Source organism: Podarcis liolepis (genome assembly GCF_965112155.1).
Source record: "Podarcis liolepis genome assembly, chromosome: 2".
Lineage (NCBI taxonomy): Eukaryota > Metazoa > Chordata > Lepidosauria > Squamata > Lacertidae > Podarcis > Podarcis liolepis.
Window position 1 is genome coordinate 29563247 of NC_139555.1, and position 20784 is coordinate 29584030.

Genomic DNA, 20784 nt, shown 5'->3' on the forward strand with positions numbered 1-20784 from the left:
CAAGCATGCTAGCCTTTCCTTACCACACCAGCGTTGTCTCACCTCCATCCATAACACTGCTTATAGTATTTACTTCTCTAGTTGTTCAGATCATATGATACCCCTACTCATATTGCTTCACCAGCTTCCCTTTTTTCTGCATTCTGCACAAGCTTTGTCTTTATCTTAAAAACTGCATTTTTCAGTGCTTCCATGACACAACCCCATATGTGATCTTCACTCCTAAAATTCCACCAGCTACAGACACCAGAATGTTTTCTACACTCAAATGATTTCGTTCATTCTCTCTGTCTTCTCCTTGTGCTGTGAAACCCCTCCAGTAAAACATATGTGGTTCCATCTTGCTATTTTCGTTAGAATCGCTCAAAACCATGCTTTTGTACAGAGCCTTTAGTATGACCCCTTAATCGCTTTCCTTTCCAGAAACAAAGCCTACCTTCCTGTACTTTCATGTGCTGACATTCCTTGTTCATTTTGCCTTTCTCGTCTATCCTACAACATCTTTTCTTATCTTTCCACAGTCAACATACAGCTCTCTTGGGGACAGTGGCCTTCTTTTGTTTATTCTGTACCTCTGTAAAGCCCTATATAAACTAACAGTGCTGAATTAATATAACAAGAACCATCCCCACCCCCAAAGTAAACATCAAATTAATGTCCTTTTCCCCTCTAAAGTGGGTGCTACAAAAATAAACAACCCTTAACAGATTTTGGCTGCATTTCAAAACCTGCCCCCAACCTATCTATGCTCCACAGTGGCCCAAGTATTTATTGTATAGGAGCCCCAAACTTGAAAGCTTGTCTTCAACCATGTCATTTATTTATATGAGGAAATGGAACAGTGTTGCCATGAAAACCATCTTGTTGAATGCGATCCTTATTTTGCGTATACAATAGGCTCTTCTCAGAGCCTGGCTCCCTCTGTAACAATGGCAATAAAACTAAGTGCACCATTTCAATAAAAAAATTGATTTATTGCCAGACGTAAACCTTAGAGAACATCATCCACAAAGCTGCCTCCCCACTGACCCCGAAGCATTAACAAGGTATGTTTTACACTGGACATTCGCCATCACTGCCCCCCTAGCAGTCAAAATGTAAACCCCTAAAATAGGTTTAGGCAAACTTCTACTGCGTTTTATTTAAAAGAAATTTACCAGCTTATTTAAATTGCCCTTTATTAGTCATGAGACTTGAGGGAGGTGCCCTCCCAAGGATAATAGTATTTCAGTTCACTTGGTTTTGAATTTATCTTAAGTATGAATGACTAATTAAGGTAATAAGCTCCCTGGGGCTGCAATGTTGTTGTCTATATACAGCGCTTAACCCTTTGGCGTAATTAAAATATACTCCCATAGCTAGATACCCTGAGGAATGTTACATTTATCTGCAAAATGGGGAGGGGAGTCTGCATAAGGCACATAATTATCTAGTAGGAAACATATTACTAATAAAGAAGCATCTAAATTACAGGGGTCTATGGAAGTGCACACTCAATGGGTGACAAGAAAGATGACAAAGATGCACCAATAAGAGTGACATATATCCAGAGTCTATTCTCATGATCTATACCTTCCTCCAGTTCAGGGTTACCCTCAGAACCTTTTGGAATCTGTAAGGAAGCAATTGCTCCCCACTCCAAAGAAGGTGCCATTTGTGATGGCAGGGGCCCATTACAGCTGCATGAAGCCTATTTTCAACGGAATCTTGCAGGAACTTGACATAAATGTCCTGGTAGGAACTTGTAAGAACTTAACAGCAGTGTCATTTAGAAGACAAGAAAAACCCTCCTCTTTAGGAAATCTTTCGGCTTTGTGTTTCTCTTTTTTTGTGTGGCCTTTAATCAGTGGCATGTGGTGAAACTTTTCGTAGGGGAACAGTTAGGGGAAATTGCAAGGGCAATTGGGGAGGGGAACATTGCACATGTGAGCATCATTCCTCCCTCCCTAAGCAGGGCAGAAGCTTCCCGGGCTTTGGGAAGGAGGCACCAGGAGAACATTTAGGGGACTAGCCTAGTCCCCTTAGTCCAGTGACTGCACACCACTGGCTTTAATTTGTTTTAACTATTATGTGGGTTTGTGTTAATTGCATTTACTTTTGGGATTTGCCTTGAGTTGGGTCTTGCCTAAATGAAATTAACAACAACGACAACAACAACCATCACCCCCACCTCCACCCACTGGCATTGATCAAGTGGTTCTTCTGTGCAATCATCTTTGGGGAAAATATATTGCCCTAGGCACTAGTAGTTAGCACTGCTGATTCTGCAGTGGTATGCGGCAGCTGAGCACAATGCATGGACTTTTCAGCTAGCACTACAGAGAGGACTATTGTCCTTGCAAAGCTCATACAAAATGTTCTCTGCAGTGGCTAGTGCAGGTGTACTTAGAACTATAGTGGAACATGAGTAAAACATTCCTAATTTTGATTCGCATATTCTGTTTACTGATGGATGGATGGACGCCTACCCAATACTTTTACTGTTTATAGATAACCATCCTAAAGCAAAAGCTAACCCAAGAAAAGTTCTGGTATTTTAAATTCAGTTTTGTGCCTGGCCTTCCCCTCCAGAAGATGCTTCTAATAATGACAAATTGCAAGGAAAATCTGCTGTGCCAAAAAAAGGCTATGAAGGAACCAGCAAACTCTGCTTGAGCAACTGACCCACATATACATTTTAATCCAATTCAGCAGAGGTGAAGTGCTGAGGTCTCAGACAACGACATCCCTCAGCCTACCTTCCAGATCCGCTATGATAAAAAGCAATGCTGCTTAATTAAGCACCTCTGATGGTATGCAGGAGAAATTGGTTATTTCATAGCACTGCAGTATGATTTTCACATTTTCTCCCAATTACCCACATTGTTCCTCCTGTGCAATCTCTGGGGATTTTGTTTTCCCCATTTCATCTCTAAATTAGCTCCTGTTGAATCATTACTCATCTTATCAGTGACTGGCAGACATTAATGAATTACTGATTTCCAGGTTGCCCCCCTCCATGATAGCTATAATAGAAACAAAGTGTAATTTTAGCATCAGACTTCTTATTTTGAATAATTTTAGGAAAGTGAATTTTGTGCTAGTAAAAAGTTACTGATTGACAGCATTAGATAAGTCCCCAATGAATGACTATAGCACAACTAGCAGCAAAGCTAGTGCTCCTTAAGTTACTCCTGCATATATAACCTTGGGACCTACAGCAATTACTTCTAGAAACTGGAAATGGAATACACATATTATTTTCCCCTTTGACATTGCTGGTCTTAACACACAGCTAGCAGTGGGCCATATGACCAAAATATGGAGGCAGATTTTCACACTACTCATGTTTATAATATTGAGTGGAATTCAACATCACACTATGTTGAACTTTACATCAGTGCAAGCATACCAGCTTGACAGATGGAATAATCCCGCCCCAATGCTGTTCTGGGGGTTATTCCTACTCCTCCAGAGCTAATTTCAGGGGGTACAGAGGGTTACAGGCAGGGAGAGGAGAGAGGGACATGCCTCATTGTTCCAGTGGAAGCAGGGCTTCTGTAGATGGGGTTTGTTAGTTGCAGCCTGCCCACTGTAGTTATAATATCATGCTACCCATGTTTTGAATTGCTGCGAGCACAGATTCATTTTGCAAAGAAAAGGACACAACTAGTGGACAGCAATAACATGTTTGAAGCTTTACTGGTAATACTCAAAATGTCCAACATCTCAAAAACAAGGATATTTTGGTCACTCCACCAAAGGACTTAAAATAAATCCACATGGCAGCTCCAGCAGCAGCGGAGGCAGCATTAACAACATGCTCATTCTGCCAGGCTGCTGGGTTAGCTTGGATAATGAGAAATTTCATCTCTTCAAAGAAGGTGCAAGGTAATTTGTTCAAAAAGTCTGCAGCTTAATTGGAAAACAAACTCCTTCTCAAGATTTTAAGACAGCTAAATTATAAATTACAATAGACATGTGTTGCCTTAACTGCCAATCTAAATCTTGTCTTCAGACTACTGAAGAAGAAAAACACGTGTCCTTTATAATTAATACATATAACAGATTAAGGTGAAAGAGGTTCTTTACATATTAAATTTTGAGGAAGCTGACTTCAAACAACTTTTAATGAATATATCTCCTTTTTACATTACAGTGGTACCTTGGTTCTTGAACTTAATCTGTTCCGGGAGTCCGTTCAACTCCCAGAACGGTTCAAAACCAAGGGGCGGCTTCCGATTGGCTACAGGAGTTTTCTACAGCCAAGTGGAAGCCGTGTCAGATGTTCGGCTTCCAGAAAACAGTCGCAAACCAGAACACTTACTTCCAGTTTTGTAGCGTTCAGGAGCCGATTTTTTCAGGAGCCAAGCCATTGGAGAACCAAGGTACCACTGTAGTACAGTGGTACCTCGGGTTAAGTACTTAATTCATTCCGGAGGTCCGTTCTTAACCTGAAACTGTTCTTAACCTGAAGCACCACTTTAGCTAATGGGGCCTCCTGCTGCTGCCGCGCAGCCAGAGCATGATTTCTGTTCTCATCCTGAACAAAGTTCTTAACCTGAAGCACTATTTCTGGGTTAGCGGAGTCTGTAACCTGAAGTGTATGTAACCTGAAGCGTATGTAACCTGAGGTACCACTGTATACTTTGTCCTGATCTGGCTACTTCTAATTGCCAAGCTACTGCCCTGATTACTGCAAACTATGGATATGTAGATAAGGTAAGCTTGGCTGTCTAGTACTAATGTTGCAAAAGATAAGAAACAAACCTTTCCTACAACTGGAACCAAAGGAAAGAAAGGTGCCCCAAGAACTAAAAATTTAGCCATGATTCCATGAAACAGAGAGAGCATTACAAGTCTAGGCTCATTCAAGGTATCATGCTGATAGCTGATATTCCTGTGGCTCACGTTTCTGTCCAGCCAGACTGGTTGTTTCTCCAAATTTGCAGTGCTGGCATTAATTCCCATTTCACCTATCTCTTTACAGGATTTCAGAGGATATGTGAAGGCAATACAAATTTCCACAATTACTTAATTTTTGATTTTTTAGTTCACTCAATCCCAGTCCCTCTGACTAAGTCAGTTGCCTACTTATCCAGAAACAGTGTATAGTCCGCCCCCCCCCCCCCCCCCATGTTTTAAGAGACACAGTTTGGAACAACTGCTTCAAAGTTCAGTGAAATTTCCAAAGGATATGCTGAATGGCGAGACAGATTTCTAATCTATCCTACAGCAAAGAGAAAATGCCCCATGGGCTGTAGTGGCCACAGTAAAAAGATCAAAAAGCCAAACCGCTCTTTGATCTTGGGAAGGTCGACTCCCCACACATCAACTTCAGCAAAACCCATTTTGAAAGCCTAAAATAAGAGTAAAATAATTATCAAAGTCACTGCAAAGCAGAGACCATCAACTCTGAACCACATGGTAGAGAATGATTATATAAAGCCTGAAGTGATTCCAAGATATCAGAACAAAATGAGAAACTTTGGGAAGGGCAGAAGCGTTGCACATGGTTTTATTCCTTCTGTCTTCTGTCCTGCCATTGCTGCTGTCCTGAAGACTAACATGCTCAACACTTAAGTGTGCCTGTCTTAAACATAACAGCTGGCTCTTCCAAGCATCCTTTCTAACCCTGAAGCCGCCCCCCCCCCCGCTCCATATTAGCTTTCTACTACAATGCTACTACTATAATCCTTTTCCAAACTGATCTTTATACTCCCCCCCACCCTTGTAACAAGCTACAACTATTAGTTGTAATTTGCAAAGGCCCCACAGAATCTGGTGATGGTTTTTGTTACTCCATTCTTGTGCTAATAGTAGTGTCTAAACTGAGAGGCAGTTCCTCCTCTGAATTTCTTTCTTCATTTACACTTTTTTGGGAATCCAAGCATATACAAACAAATCCTAATTACCTGCAAGATGGTGACTCCAACACCATCTGATAACCATTGATGAGCCTAATGTGGTTTGGTATTCAAATTGTACCTGAGGAAAACAAACCGCTATTGAATTTCTGGTTGATTCCTTCAGCATTCTACTAACACTGACTGTGTGTATGTTAAGAGTTATCAGTTTTTAAAATATTATTATTTAAAAGCATCATCACCATCAAGAACATTAAATTTATTGTGTGTAATCCATGAACATATCACAGATACAATATTTTAAAAATAAATATTGAAACAAATTACAGCCACAGGAATAGGCTAGGCCATAGCTGTCAACCTTCCCTTTTTTTGTAGGGAAATTCCCTTATTCCAGTGCCATTTCCCGCTGCTTCCCACTGCTGTCCCGGATTGTTAGATATCCTGTCCCCAGGACAGGTGAGGCTGCTGATCCCTTATTTTCAAATCTGAAAGTTGACAGCTATGGGCTGGGCCCATGTGTGCATTCCCCTATCTGTGCAAGTAGGCAGCTGCTATTTGTATATGATGTGTTGTTTTAAAATTTCATTCTTCCACGATCAAACACTTTTTGTGATATTTAAATTAGATGCATTTAGGGGAAAATATATACCATGGACAGCTACAACTTATAGTGCATGCTGCATTTGAAACCTGCTGAGCCATGTAAGTACAAAATCAAAATGATTTACTGCTAGCATAGTGACTCTTTTAACATTAGGTTTTAACACTGCAACCTTTCATAGTGTCCGTTTAACTCCATTAATCTTTAGAGAAGGCTCAAGGAATGTTTTGGTGCCACTGATTACTTCAGTGGCCCAAATTTTGCACGGGGGTTAAAACAAAAGTAGCAGGTAAAAATCACTCCTTTCCCAAAGCTGAGCTTTCCTATGCAGGCTAACATACTTTGACACTGCTTATTTCATTGTTTAACAAGCTTCTATTGCTGCATCCATGAGAATGATTGGGAAGAAAAAGAAGTTGCAAGTGTCCCAGGTGGGCTAAAATTGATGTTGGGAGAGAGAAATCAGTCTTGTCTGTTTTAATAAAAAAGAGTTTTAGAAGGACTTCTTGGTTCAATCTCTGGGTTTTTTGGAGGGAGGAGGGAGGGGGGGGGAATGACTGCCATAAGGACATACAGCAAGTCCCCCAATTACACAATAAATCCAGTTTGGCAAGTGCCCTGACAGCTTAATCAATACTTGGTGGTTTAATGATGAAGCTCCTCTCTTTGCTCTCAATGTACCATTTGGCAGCCTTGAGAATATTTTCAACCATAATGGCTATTTATAACACAAAAATGCAAAAGAAAGCTGCCCAATTTACACAGCATTCCCTGCACAAATACATTTTCTGTTGATTTCATTGGTTCTGACACATACCCACACCAACACCCACACCCCTGAGAAAACCGTAGAAAACCTTCAATTCCTCTGTCTAGAGAAGACCACTTTAAAAACACATAGTAGGATAAGCACTTCAATTATGGACAGGATGAGATAAGATAAAGAAGATGTTCTGAAGCAGCTCTTTCATCCTTTTAACTACTGTTGCTCACTTTATTGATAACATACTATTATGAGTTTCTGGGTAACTGGACTTCCCTTCTAATTTCTGACTCCCCTAAATTCCTGGGTGTTAGATCCTCCCCTAAATTCCTGGGTGTTTAATCTACGCTTGCACTAATGAGATGGGTTGCCAAATGCTGGATTTAACAGTGTCAAACTAGTTTTTCCATGCTCAGGATATCGCCTAGGAGAAGAGTCATCATGGAGAACCAAAGGAAAGTAATGGGCGATTAACAATGCAAAGACTGTGCCAGCCAGAAAATGGAGGGAGTTGTTTCCTGAGCTCTGAGATAGTGAGCAGAGCCAAAAGGGGAGCAGTTGTTAAGGACTGCAGTGGTGATGATGTGACCGAGGGAAAAAGCTTTTCAGTCTGTTATACGCAGCAAGCTGAGCAGAGGGATAAAGAGCCTTCTTTTCTTTTCTTTTCTTTTCTTTTCTTTTCTTTTCTTTTCTTTTCTTTTCTTTTCTTTTCTTTTCTTTTCCTTCCTTCCTTTCTTTCTTTCTTTCTTTCTTTCTTTCTTTCTTTCCTTCCTTCCTTCCTTCCTTCCTTCCTTCCTTCCTTCCTTCCTTCTTTCGTTCCTTCTTTATTTCCTTCCTTCTTTCTTTATTTCCTTCCATCTTTCTTTCTTTCTTTGATCCAAGGCTGCAGCAATGGGAGAAACAGCACCCTCTTGGACTGTAATACTTTGAACCCCTCCATCATAGGCTCAGGTCATATGTATGTGTAAATAAACCATATATCAAAAAGACACCACAGTCTCCACTGTGCCTCATTTCCAAAAGGAAACACGAATCCTGAGTAAGCACTTGAAAACCCTGGAATCTCGCGTGGTTCAGATTTTTTTGGGGGGGTGTATGTGTAAAAATACATAAGGAGATGAAACTGTTACAGCTGCACCAATACTTTAAAGCTAACTATTCTAGAGTCAGAGCTAAATACTTAATAATCAGTCTTTCCTCTGCCCAGGTACAAGAACATTCCTTCCCCTCAGGAATATTGTAATCAAATGGTAACTCTTTCAGTCTCCATCATCACCAACCCAGGTGTGAGGGGTGAGTGCTGCCAAAGCCAGCATAGATAAAACTCCAGGCTCACTGCCAGTTTCTGTCTTTTAGATTTATTTACAAAGTTCAAACGGTTTCCAGAGCTTCAAAGCATGTCCGTCCCTGTCTCATTAGATGCCTCGAATGGTTTTTTCTTACTCCTCCTTTCCCAGCAGGCTAATCGTCAGAAGCCCCGCCTCTTACTTCCTCTGTTCAATGAATAGCTAGTTCCGGGCTCAGCATCCCCCCCTCCCTGTCTCTTCTTCGCTGTCAGATGAGAAACTGCTAATTAGCTCTTTCGGCTCTCTAGAAGTGCTGGTCTCCCCCCTCAGCTCTCTAGCCGTTTGCACTTCCCTGACGCCAGGTGCTGCCCAAACAAGTGACCAACTCCAGCATGACTGAAGAGTATGTGCACTTTAGATGCACTGAAGCCAACAATAGTCTCAGTACCACTCCCGGGTCCTGACTCTCACAATGACCTTGACATGCCGCCTCTTCTTCAGATAATGCATAGAACCTCAGGTGAGAGACACAATTTGGCATCCCCACAGAAACATGAAATGTATTTTCCCACTGTTAGTCAGCCCTGTGCTCACCATATTTAGTAATGCAAACTCACCACATAACACAAGAAAAAACAGACACCCCAAGTCTCTAGCCAAGGAGATTTCAGTGGAAATTCTTGCTAATTCAAGATGGATATTGGTGATACCTGAGGCTGTGAGACTTCAACATTAAACAAACAACATTCCATGCAACCATGAGCTAAATTCTGTCCCCCAAAATGGAATTCAGGTGAATTAAATTATGTGATTTTAATATTAATGAGTTGTAGTTAAGAACAAGTTGTAAGCCACCCTGAGCAGGAGGAGATACAAATATACAAATATTTTAAATAAATGAATGAATTTACACATTTTTTCCTGTGTGTAGTTTCCTCTGTTGTTTTCACTGTTTTGCAATTCCTGCTTCTGCTATTTAAGGAGCTAGAGTGGTGTGATGCATGAAACTGTTCCTCACCCCCTGTGAATCTTACTCAGCAAGTCCTCTGGCTTCTGAGATTGCAAGTTTCAATCACATCTTTACTAGACGCTTAACTTGTTCTCTCTCTTTCTTTAGGGAGAGCTGAAATTCTTTGCTGTATTCTAGGTTTGTTAAAAAAACAACAACACTTCCACAGAATACCAATATACACAATGCCTGGCTGTAGTCTAAATCCAAGACCTGCTTGCTGTTCCTATCCAAACAAACAAGAAGATTTCTACAGTGGTACCTCAGTTTACGAAGTCAGATCAATTGTACATCCAGTATGGATGCTGACAAGCTTTTTGTAAACCACTTTGACTTTTTGTAAAATAAATAAGCAGCTGCTCCCCAGGGTTTTCTGTAGCCCTACTTGTAGATGTCAGGGGTTGAACCTGGGTCTTCTGTATGCAAAGGTGATGCTCTACCACTGAGCTACAGACAATAGGTGCAACTTACTTTTGAGCATAGGATTCACATCTTGTCCAATATGGGGAAGCAGAAGCTGCTGTCTCACTGAGATATATGATTACTGAAACCAACTAACGGTTATTGGGAAAACCTTCCCTGAGATAGCTGAACTCCTCAATCACAAGACAAGAAAGAGGGAGGTACGAATCAGTTGCCTATAAAAGCAGATTATTTCAGGATTGCAGGCATTTCTCCCTCAAGCCATGCTCAGCTTTATGAGTTATTTAACAGCACATACTTTTAATTCTACAGTCTGAAATACAGATTGCAAAGAAAAATTTGCTGGAACCGTCAGAATAAAACACCAATGCAGAGCATGCAGTATGCGACCTAGATTACTGTGATGAAAAATACATGAAGCATGCTGCAAACAGCAGGAAAAATGAATTCTGATGTGCTCAGTGGTGGCATAAGAGAAGCAAAGCCTGAAAAATCTACACAGCTTTTAAGTTAAGGGCCAAAGTTCATATGTAAAGCAGTCCCCAAGACAAATGAAAGAGCTGCAGTCACTCTCCTCTTTTCTTATTTACTTTACCAAACAGATTTGAAAACCGAACTTAGCAGCAATCTTCTTTTTCAAATGTGGTGAGCCAAAGAGATTTCTCTTTGTCTTTTCCCACATAATCTGTCATTACCAAGAAGCCTTATTTACCCTGCCAGGTTCAGTCAGTCTGGGCAGGATTTGTACTAAGCAACAAGCAGTCTCTGTTATATAGATTAGCCTGTGCTGTGCAGGTCATGCAGTATCAAATCCAGGTCTAGGTATCCAACAGCAGACCAATCCAGTTCTTTTCTTGCAGTGCACAGCTGGGAGCAGACAAAACATTCCATGTAAGATTGTTTTGATTCATAAGTCCTGAGCTTGCTTTGAATATTGATCTACCCAGTCAAAAACTTCACAGCTAATTTCTTAGACGGTGTTCATATGGAATCGGGAAAGGGAGAAGATAAATGGAAGGGTTGTTCTGTTCTGCTCTGAGAGCCAGTGTGGTGTAGTGGTTAAGAGCGATAGACTCGTAATCTGGGGAACCGGGTTCACGTCTCCGCTCCTCCACATGCAGCTGCTGGGTGACCTTGGGCTAGTCACACTTCTCTGAAGTCTCTCAGCCCCACTCACCTCACAGAGTGTTTGTTGTGGGGGAGGAAGAGAAAGGAGAATGTTAGCCACTTTGAGACTCCTTCGGGTAGTGATAAAGTGGGATATCAAATCCAAACTCCTCTTCTTCTTCTTCTTCTTCTTCTTCTTCTTCTTCTTCTTCCTCATCTGCCAAGCCACTCAACACATTCTCAGCACACTGCTTTGGGAGTGAAGGAGGGCAATAGGGGGAATGACTATTTTCCACTTTCCGCCTGACCTTCCTACCCTTTTCTGGTGTTTGATGCAAATATCACTCAATGGGTACAGATTGCACACTGGATGTCAAAATGATAGGTGGAAAAACAGTGTTTCATCTAAGTCACTGTGAATTTGAAAGCTCTCTCATACTGAAGAAAGAACAGTTATGGCTGGGCTTCCAAAGCTGCATTTGAGAAGATGATCATGTTATTACAAGCATCCAGTCTGCAAGGGTGAACAAACGTTTTCTTGGCTTTGTGGATGCACAGGGGATAGAGATGCACTCACATACACATGCAGCTTGCATATAAACCTTTAATTGTGCAACTAAGTATGAACACATCACAGACATACAGTTCTTGTATACTTGTAAATGCGGTTTTTAAAATTTCCTAGTCCATTAAAATGCATTTTACCCTACTTTCTAGATGCCCTCCAGTAAAAAGGAATGCTCCAAAGGCAGGGCTAGGGAAGAGGTCTGGCACAGGGCTCAACAGGCATGGGCCCTATTCTTAATGTACCCCTTCAATCTCAGATGGCAGTACGGTTCCACTTGAAAATCTGCACAAGTCTGACACAGCTTCATTTTTGTCAAGCACTATTCACAGATGATTTACTGATACTGAAGTAGATAAAGCCATTAAGGCGACAGCTTTCCATTTTGGAACTTGTTCTGGAACGAAATGGACAAATTGTTCGACAGAGATCTACTTGAGCAAATCAGCAAGGCAGAACTTGACATTTTAGATAGGGCAATCCAATCTTCACTGGCATTCTTAGAGGTGCGCACAGCATTAGTTGTGGTCTATAGGGTCGACTGCCAATGAATACCTGGTGGGGTGCCAGTTTCTTCCTTCCTTCCAACCTCAGAATGGTGATGCTAGGGCAAATTAGTGCCCAGTGCCATTTACAGAGAGGAAGATCTTCACACACACACACAAACACACACACACACACACACACACACACCCATCCTGGGGTAGGAGGATATACCTTCTACTCCATGAGCGCTGGTGGTGGCAGTAGCAAACAATCCAGATACAGAGAACAATCCCTGGGTGCCAAGGCTACAGGAAAATTATGGTTGCCCTTATGCTCCGAGTCCTAAGCTGTTTCTTGGTTGCAGCAAACATCCTGAAATCCAGAACACCAATGTGCTAGGTCTGGAAGTCGTCCCCCCTTCCTTTTTTCCTTCTATCTCAGAAAGGTACCATGGAAACAATCTGCTTATTTTATTTTATTGTTTTATGTATACATCAGCCTTCAATAGGTCGCGAGGGTAGCTTACAAAGAGTTAAAATTGTAACCGAAGAAACAAAATCATTCACACACCACAGCAAGAGCGGTTTTAAAAGCAAGCAGAATGAAAAACAAATGGAGCACGAAGACAGCAATGTAAAGGTAAAGGTAAAGGGACCCCTGACCATTAGGTCCAGTCGTGGCCAACTCTGGGGTTGCAGCGCTCATCTCGCTTTATTGGCCGAGGGAACCGGCGTACAGCTTCTGGGTCATGTGGCCAGTGGTTCTGGCGAACCAGAGCAGCGCACAGAAATGCCATGTACAGAGGATTAAAATGCCAGCGGGAGGAGGTAATAAAGCCTTTGCTTGGCGCTGAAATGACATCAAAATAGGAGGCCGGCAAGGCTCCCTAGGGATAGCATTCCACTGTCAGGGTGCCACTACCAAGAAGGCCCACTGCTCTGTAACCACCCAACTTAGCTCTGATGGTGTGGGTGCCAAAAGAAAGATATCCACTCAACTTTGTAGTACAGGAGCAGCCACATGTGGAGGCAAGTAGTACTTCGCAGTCACAAGCCCTGAAGTTAAAGGCAGTGACTCACCAAGGTTTGTATTCCATTACAAACTTCAGCATCTCTCTGAATGGCTCGAAGATGCAGTTTCAGTTGTGAATGACTGTGATCCCCCGATCAGCTAAATTGTTGCTGGCTCAGTTGAGGTTGAAGTCAAACACAAAGTAGATTGTTGCAAGGCTGAAGTTGGTCCACATTTGTTATTTATTTTAGTATTACATTTATATTCTGCCTTTCCTCCAAGGTGCTCAAAGTGGCATACATGGTTCTCCTCCTTCCCATATTATAATTACAAGAACCCTGTGAGGTAGGCCCAGCAAACTTCATAACTGAACAGGGATGTGAACCCTGTTCTCCCACATCTTAGTCCTGCACTCTAACAAGTCCTCCATACTGGCTCTATCTCAAATAGCAATGGTAAATCAATTAAGACGGCCTGCCAGTGGCTGCAGCTCTGGAGAATCCTCTTAACTAGAAAACCAAGAACAATGATCTAAAGTGGAAATCTTCAACAAAACATTCTAATGTCACACTTAAAAGCAACAACCCAGAAGATTGTGTAATGCAAGGAACTAAATTATGCAACAAGAACATGATTGTTCAATTATATTACTTTGCTGTAAATCTTTTAAACTGAATGAGAATGGTGACAGGACGGTGTCAGATGCGGCAGAAGAAAGGACTGGAAAACCAGAAGCACAATTTTTGTGGCAGAAAATTGCCAGGAAAGTTTGGACTACCCTTTAGAAATATCTGCTATTTCTAGCCAGTTATCTGCTACGAAGCTACTGAGTCTCGGAAGATTTGGGCCGGCTGCTGAGACTTGGTGCTTATTGTGTTGCAGTCACAGCTATTTCCTGCAGAAACTCTTTGAAAACTGTGGTATTTTGCATTAGCTGCCAAATTTTGCTGTGAATATCTTCTTTTTGCAGTAATAAAGAGAACTGAAAGAGGGCTAGAGCAACTGTTGTATCTTAGGAATCCTTGGCAAAGCATTTCAATTATGCCCATGCACCTGCACCCCTATTCATTACAATTATAATGCATTTAGGTGTCTTTGCTACAAAATTTTAGCCTTGATAGGTGGAATGGGTGGGTGCGGGGAGACTAATTGCTTTTGAAGAGGCACATCAGAAACCTAAATGAGTCCACAATATGTTCTTCCCATTTATCTTGCTTGACAAGAAATGCTTCTAAGGGAAAGACATATTGAAAATCAAATTATCTCTTATTAATTGCTCCCACTCAATTGTACTTCGATACAAAATAGAAGTATAAGGAGAAAAGGTGCAAATCATCACTGAACCAAGATTCAAAAGAGCTCATCTCTTTCTGCACCAAAGCAACCTACAGGAACATTGCAAAAATGCACATGCGGAAGGTTTTAGTTTAATCTTTCCATATCCAGGTCAGGGTTGCATAAACTGAACCATCTTTGGGGAAAGAAAACCATATCTGTTTTTTGTCAGCTTGCCTTGAAATGTTTTTATGATACCGTGCAGCTTGGGTGGTAGGTTTACAGAGCCCAAAAGAGTGCAGCTAACCGATGCAAAAGAATAAGCTGTTGTTTGCCTTTTCACAAGTTTTTGGCAGATAGTCAAGATGCAGGAGGAATTTTAGACATTATAAGAGAGAATGATTGCAGTGGCTGAAAAGAGTCGTTGCTTAAGCAAGCACAGTGCAAACTTCCTTCTGTGCATTGCTGCAGCTATGCAACCCACATCATGATCTATGCCAGTGCACTTCATTAGGCCTCCGGCAATGCCATGCTACTCCAGTACTGGATAAAGGGCAGAGCTCTATCAATGCATATTCATCTGCAGGCATGCTGCAGTGCCAGTAATATCAGCTTTTCTTAACCCAAGCTTTCAGAAAGTACTAACACTGCACTATCTCACTACTTAACACTTTCCAGGCACCTTTGCGTACTTTAAAGGCTGGCCATTTTCCAGAGGCTAAAAGAAATGTGGTAGGGAAACACAACGTCACCCCACCAAAATCAATTTACTGGCAAGCAGAAACTTCGGCAAAATTCTTGTACAAATTCCTTAATGTCAACATGGACCCTTTTAAGTTCTGTGTTAAAAAAAGTCAATGCACACAACAATAATAAATATTCAATTTTCTTAAACCTCTTCTATGAGCGTTGTTTAAGCCTCCAACAAATAGTAGCTTCACTTTTTTTAAAAAAAAGGTCAATGTTGTATTGAGCTATACTTTGCAGTAATAACATAAAGCGACAAATACTTTAAAGTTGCAAACAAGCTAGCGTATGTAATTTTGAATCTCTGTGCATTTGATAAGTCCAAGGTAGTCTAACTGAACAATGCTAACCCTGGCTGAGGAGCCATGGGCTCTAAGGGGGAAAAGCCAATGTATACCAAGCCCTGGATCTTATGCCGGTCAGGGTGGAAGGTTGTGGGTAGTTTTGCTGTGCCAAATCCAAGCTGATGCCACAGAGGGAGCTTCTTGTGAGATTCATTTGCAGATACAAACCTGGAAGGATGGCTAGTCACTCACCACATTCACCAAAGAGAGGCACCATCCTTAAAAATACTCAGGACACAATAAAGTGATGTTGCCAAATAAACAATCCTTCTGCTACCATAGCACTAGGAAACTCTCCTACCAAAAGTCTTAATGGGTTGTATTCAATCGGTGCCCCTCTGCTGACAAAAAGCTCTTGGATCTAGGCAGAGCCTTAGCACAACAGGGACAGAGGCAAATTTCAGAGGTTCTCCCTCCCCTCCCACAGCCTCCTCCAGGCAACCGCCAATCTGCTCCAGAAGTCCGTGAGACCCTTTGCAGCAGCATGAGAGGTGGTGTTGGGGCTGTTGGGAGCTGCGAATCACTTAAGATTGCCTTGGTCCCTGTTCCGCTGACAAAAGGCCGTCCAAGGAGCTGTCCAACATAGAACCGTAGCGCATGTCCAAAACAAGTGTGCCATCCGCGAGGGCAAATACAGATAAAAGAAGACCACGCCTCTCAGTCACATTTCCTTTTTGCAATAATAAAGAGAACTGAAAAGAGGGTTAGAGCAACTGTGGTGTCTTAGGGTTTCTTGGCAAAGCATTTCAATTCTGCCCATGCATAATTATGCCCACCCTCCAAAAAGAATACTGGTAATGACTGCAGAGGTGGGTAGGGATCACCCCTACAGCTGTGCTGTGATTCCTAGCTCTTCTTGAAGGCCAAAAAACACAGATCACCACCACCACACGTTGACTACAAAATGTAGCCTTACAACAGAGAAACACAATTGTGGTGTGTATCATGCTTATCTCTTCCTCTTTATTTTACTTAGTCTCAGGATACCTAAGCTCTGCTTTGGCTCATGTCCCTGCCCCTTTCAGAAAATAAATAAGCAGGTGTCTGACCTTTGGGGACACCTTTGTATTTGTGAGGTTGCTTTGATGAAACAGCCATATGGGATGGATGGACACACTCCAAGAAACCTGAGAATCTCCAGTTAAATAAACTGGAAAAAGTAAAGTTGGGCAAATAAGAAGTTTTTAAAGGTCTCTGAAATTGTGCTTACTTCTCTATTAAATCCAGCGTGACTCCCGGTACCAGTCTCACACTCTTCTGCATGCAAAACCTGCAGATGAAAAAAGAGAGAGTATATAAGTAAATCACGCTAATTAAACCTATAATGACAGGCTACCCAAAAGGTTCCATGGCAGTAATTGAGTTTCTCATTATTAAAACAAAACAAAACAAGTTTGCTACAGCATAGCAGGAAGGAGCATTTGCTGCACTTGTGATTCTGCAGTGGTTTCCATCATTAGTGTCAAGCCTATGTGCTTCAACTACCATAGTGACAAGTATGGAAGAGGGAGGGACAGCAAGAGGAGGAGAAAGTTTTGGTCATTTGCCACAACTTCTAGGGAGCATGGACAAAGCATTGAATAAAACTGAACTAATAGAGTAATGTGGTTTGGTAGCTGGAGTTCCCCAGAGAACAGATGCTGAAAGAAGAAGCACTGGGGAATGAGTCAATAAAGAAATGCCTTGCTAAAACACCTCCATTCATAGAAGAGTTTGCTGGGAAGGGACCAATAGAGCATTTATTGTAATTATTCCCTCCAATTTCAACAGTTTAACCTATTCAGTCCAGACAACAGTGCACCACACTGGGAGTGAACAGATGCTTACAAATGACTCACTCAAGCAAAAAACACGTAAGATATGGCCTCCGGCCAAAGATTTGGCAAGTTGTTTCAAATCAATATGAACTTCGTCTCTCCCTCCTGCGCCTTTCTCTGATGCCCTCACTACTCTAGAGCACTTCTTCCAGCCAGTACAAAAAAAATGTCCGGGTTCAAGCCCAAATGGAAACAGCAACTGTTACCAAGAGGACCTCATTCAATGGTGAGAAAGATGAATTCTGAACCTTCTCAGGGTCGCATTCATCTAGTCTCACTTCATATTCTGCAGGATTAAAGCCTGAAAACAAAATTCAGGGTTTAGCAGAAGCACAAAGCAATCTCTGGTTCCAGCTCTCCATTGCTCTACCCCCCCTCCCAATTCTCCCAGCTTTCTTTCACCTGCTGCCAACTCAACCTTCATCTTCTACCTTTCCAAGACCCATGTTTTCTTTTATTTCCTTTCGTTTGCCACACACCTCCATCTCCATAGAATCAAAACTATGATAGAGACCCTTCTATCTGCTCAGACCTTTTGTGTGTGTTTGATGTTAGGGCAGCTTAGCCAAATACTGCCAGTGGCTTCACCACCTTTGCCAAATACCTAATTGCATTACAATATACATATTGATTTCTCACTTCACCGTAAATGCAGCAATCAGAGCATTACTTCTGCTCTTTAGTGTTTATTTTACACTAGTCATGCACTAACTGCTTTACAAAACATAAAGCCAATGCCATTCCTGTGCAGAAGACAAAAAAATTGTTAAGTGGCAGCCTCTCTGTCATCAGATGTATGAATTTCTGTACATTATAAAAGTGTGTATCTACTTTGCATTAATGCATAATATATTGTCCCTGCTTTAACTATATATCACCCGCTCTGACTATATATTCCATACCCTTCCAATTTTCCTTCTCATCTGACTGACCTTGAAATGCTATAAAGCATTTTTGTGAGTGCAGTGATGACCAGTATACATGATAGGGTCTTTTAATTTTCTTATCCATGTGCATCTTTCACCATATTATTTTGTCCAGTGTTAGAAACTCAGATATATAAGCTAATCTCCATATGGCACATTAAACCTAAGTTGCAGTCACCACAATGGAATTTCTAGGCACCACTTCCCACCCAGTGGCTATTGTTGTTATTATTATTACTAGTAGTATTTTAAACAACAAATCTCAACTCTCAAAATAAATAAAAAATTCAAAGTAAAACAAATTCAAGCTTCAAGGAAAAATATTTCAGATTCTTCTCTAAGTGACATTTTGCTTTCCCCAGTCACCAGCCTGGCATCCAGAAATCTCTGCGTGGTCACAGTTGGACCCGTGCCAGACACAAAATGTGCCTTGCACCTGGCTAATTTTGAACACTGCTTATGTCTTTAGCTATATTTATACACATTTCTTGGGAAAAAAATAAAATTTATGTTTTGTTTTTGACAGCCAAAACTGGGAGAGGAAAAAGAGATAGGATGCAGACAAATGAGTAGTGAGGCTAGGAAGAACCAAGGCTGGCTGCTACAACAAGTCACATCCATTTAGGGAAGAGAACATAGCTTAGTGGAATAGCATCTGCTATGCATGCAGAAGGTCTCATATTCAATATCCAGGAAGGGCTGGTGGGAATCCTAGTGTGGTGCTGCCAGTGAGTGTAAACAGTACTGAGCTAAATGGACTAATGGTCTGACTCGGTATAAGACAGCTTCCTGTGTCCACGCCTATAGTTTTCCTTGATTGGTTTCTGATTCCACAGTACCAGCATCCATCTAATCCATGCTTTCCTCTAACACCATCCATTAAATTTCTGCCTTCAACCGACCACTCTGTACAAAGAAGATTACCAAGCAAAAGAATGTAGGTAACCTTTGGCAAGGATCACAAATGATGCATGTTCAGTGTCCTGAAATTTAGCTGCAACGTTGACAAGGATGTACTAATTGATATGCAGCTATAGGCACTGGCAAATGTTAAAGACCAGCTATTTGATGGTCAATGACACAACGGGAACATAGTATTTCCATGGAAATCTTCAGTCACCTATGACCTTAACTCACTCAGCTTATCTTTTGAAATCTGATGGAATGGCCTTAAAGGGGTACAACAGTTTCTGGCCGCCGTAGTTCCATTCTCTTTTATTAGGGCCCTTGCAGCCTCTTCCAAGCTATACCTCCTAGGCCTCAGGATTGAACGGCAGCCACCTGCCTCAATCCAGACAGCCCTTGTCATGAGCTACCAAAACTTATACCTCGATTCAGTAGGCTTTTGATTAGGATTTGCTGGTTCAGCTTTGGCAGGCCTCCCATGTACCTAATGGAGTGGGGAAAGTGACAATGTGTCAAGTGCATCATTTGGTCTTTCTCTCTCTCTCTCTCTCTCTCTCTCTCTCTCTCTTTCTTTCTTTCTTTCAAATTATGGTGCACATCTGGGGTCAATGATATTTTCACACAAACTCTGCACATTAAAAAGCTGTCATTTTGTTCTGCCCCTCTAGGGCACTGAACAAAAGCATATGAGCAGGATGTAAATAAAGCTGACTTCAGAAATTTCAAGGGGGCTTTCAGCTTCTTGAAGGAAACATAATAATGAATCAGGTCACTCTGCTTTTGATTAGTAAGGAAAACACCCTTTCTGGGGCATAGTCAGTTCACCATGGTATTCAGCATAATGGCACAAACTCAGCAAGCACTCGCAGCTTTCATGTTCAGAGGGCTGCAACTGCCATGGGTCTGCTATCATACTTCAGAATAGATTAGTGGAGGAAATGCTCTTAGTGCTCTCCTTTAATGAGCCCCTGCTGTCTCCAGACTAAATCTCCACATGGCAAACTAGTTTATACCTGCCACTCTGTTAGGGACACCCTGCATTTTCTCTCAAGACAAAACACTTTTCTTGTGTTCCTTCTTCATCCATAGCTACTTCTGAAATAAGCAGCTATGAAATAAAACAATGATGTGCTAGCATGACAGGAGGAGATAAAAAAAAGGTCTAAGTGTTGTATAAATATTGCGGTAAACATGGGTGACTCGGAAGGCACACAGAGATAGCACTCAGAAAAAACCTATATTGGCAATGTTTTTGTTTCAAACTTCTTAAACAGTACACCAAATGAAATGTAGAACTTGCCTTTCAGACCACTTATCTAGAGTACTTTAAAATGCAGACACTCAGCAAAAATCAAATTCCAAATGCTTCTTTTTACTAGTCATCAGTAAGTGGCTATAGGGAAATAGGGCTGGTTAAAAGAAGAAGAAAATAGTAAAAGTCAAAGTACTGAAGAAGAGAGAGAGAGAGAGAGAGAGAGAGAGAGAGAGAGAGAGAGACAGAGAGAGAGAGACAGAGACAGAGAGCAGGGTCAGGAGTAAAATATATAGATAGGGTTGAAATCAGAACCTCTTTGTTCAAATCTCTACTCCACAATGAAGCTTTTGGGGAAGATGCAGTACACTTTTGCCCACAATGCAAAAGCAGGATATGAATGATTGGCATACACCA

General features: G+C 41.5%; 1 protein-coding gene across 2 annotated transcripts in view; it reads right to left on the bottom strand.

Moving 5' to 3' along the window:
- The window catches only part of RPTOR (regulatory associated protein of MTOR complex 1), a 313358-nt gene that overhangs the window by 158290 nt on the left and 134284 nt on the right, over nt 1-20784 (bottom strand). For both annotated transcript variants that reach the window (XM_083489852.1, XM_083489851.1), the window contains exon 7: nt 16677-16736. In XM_083489852.1, coding sequence (XP_083345978.1) covers nt 16677-16736 — 60 coding nt within the window. The remainder of the gene's footprint in view (nt 1-16676; nt 16737-20784) is intronic.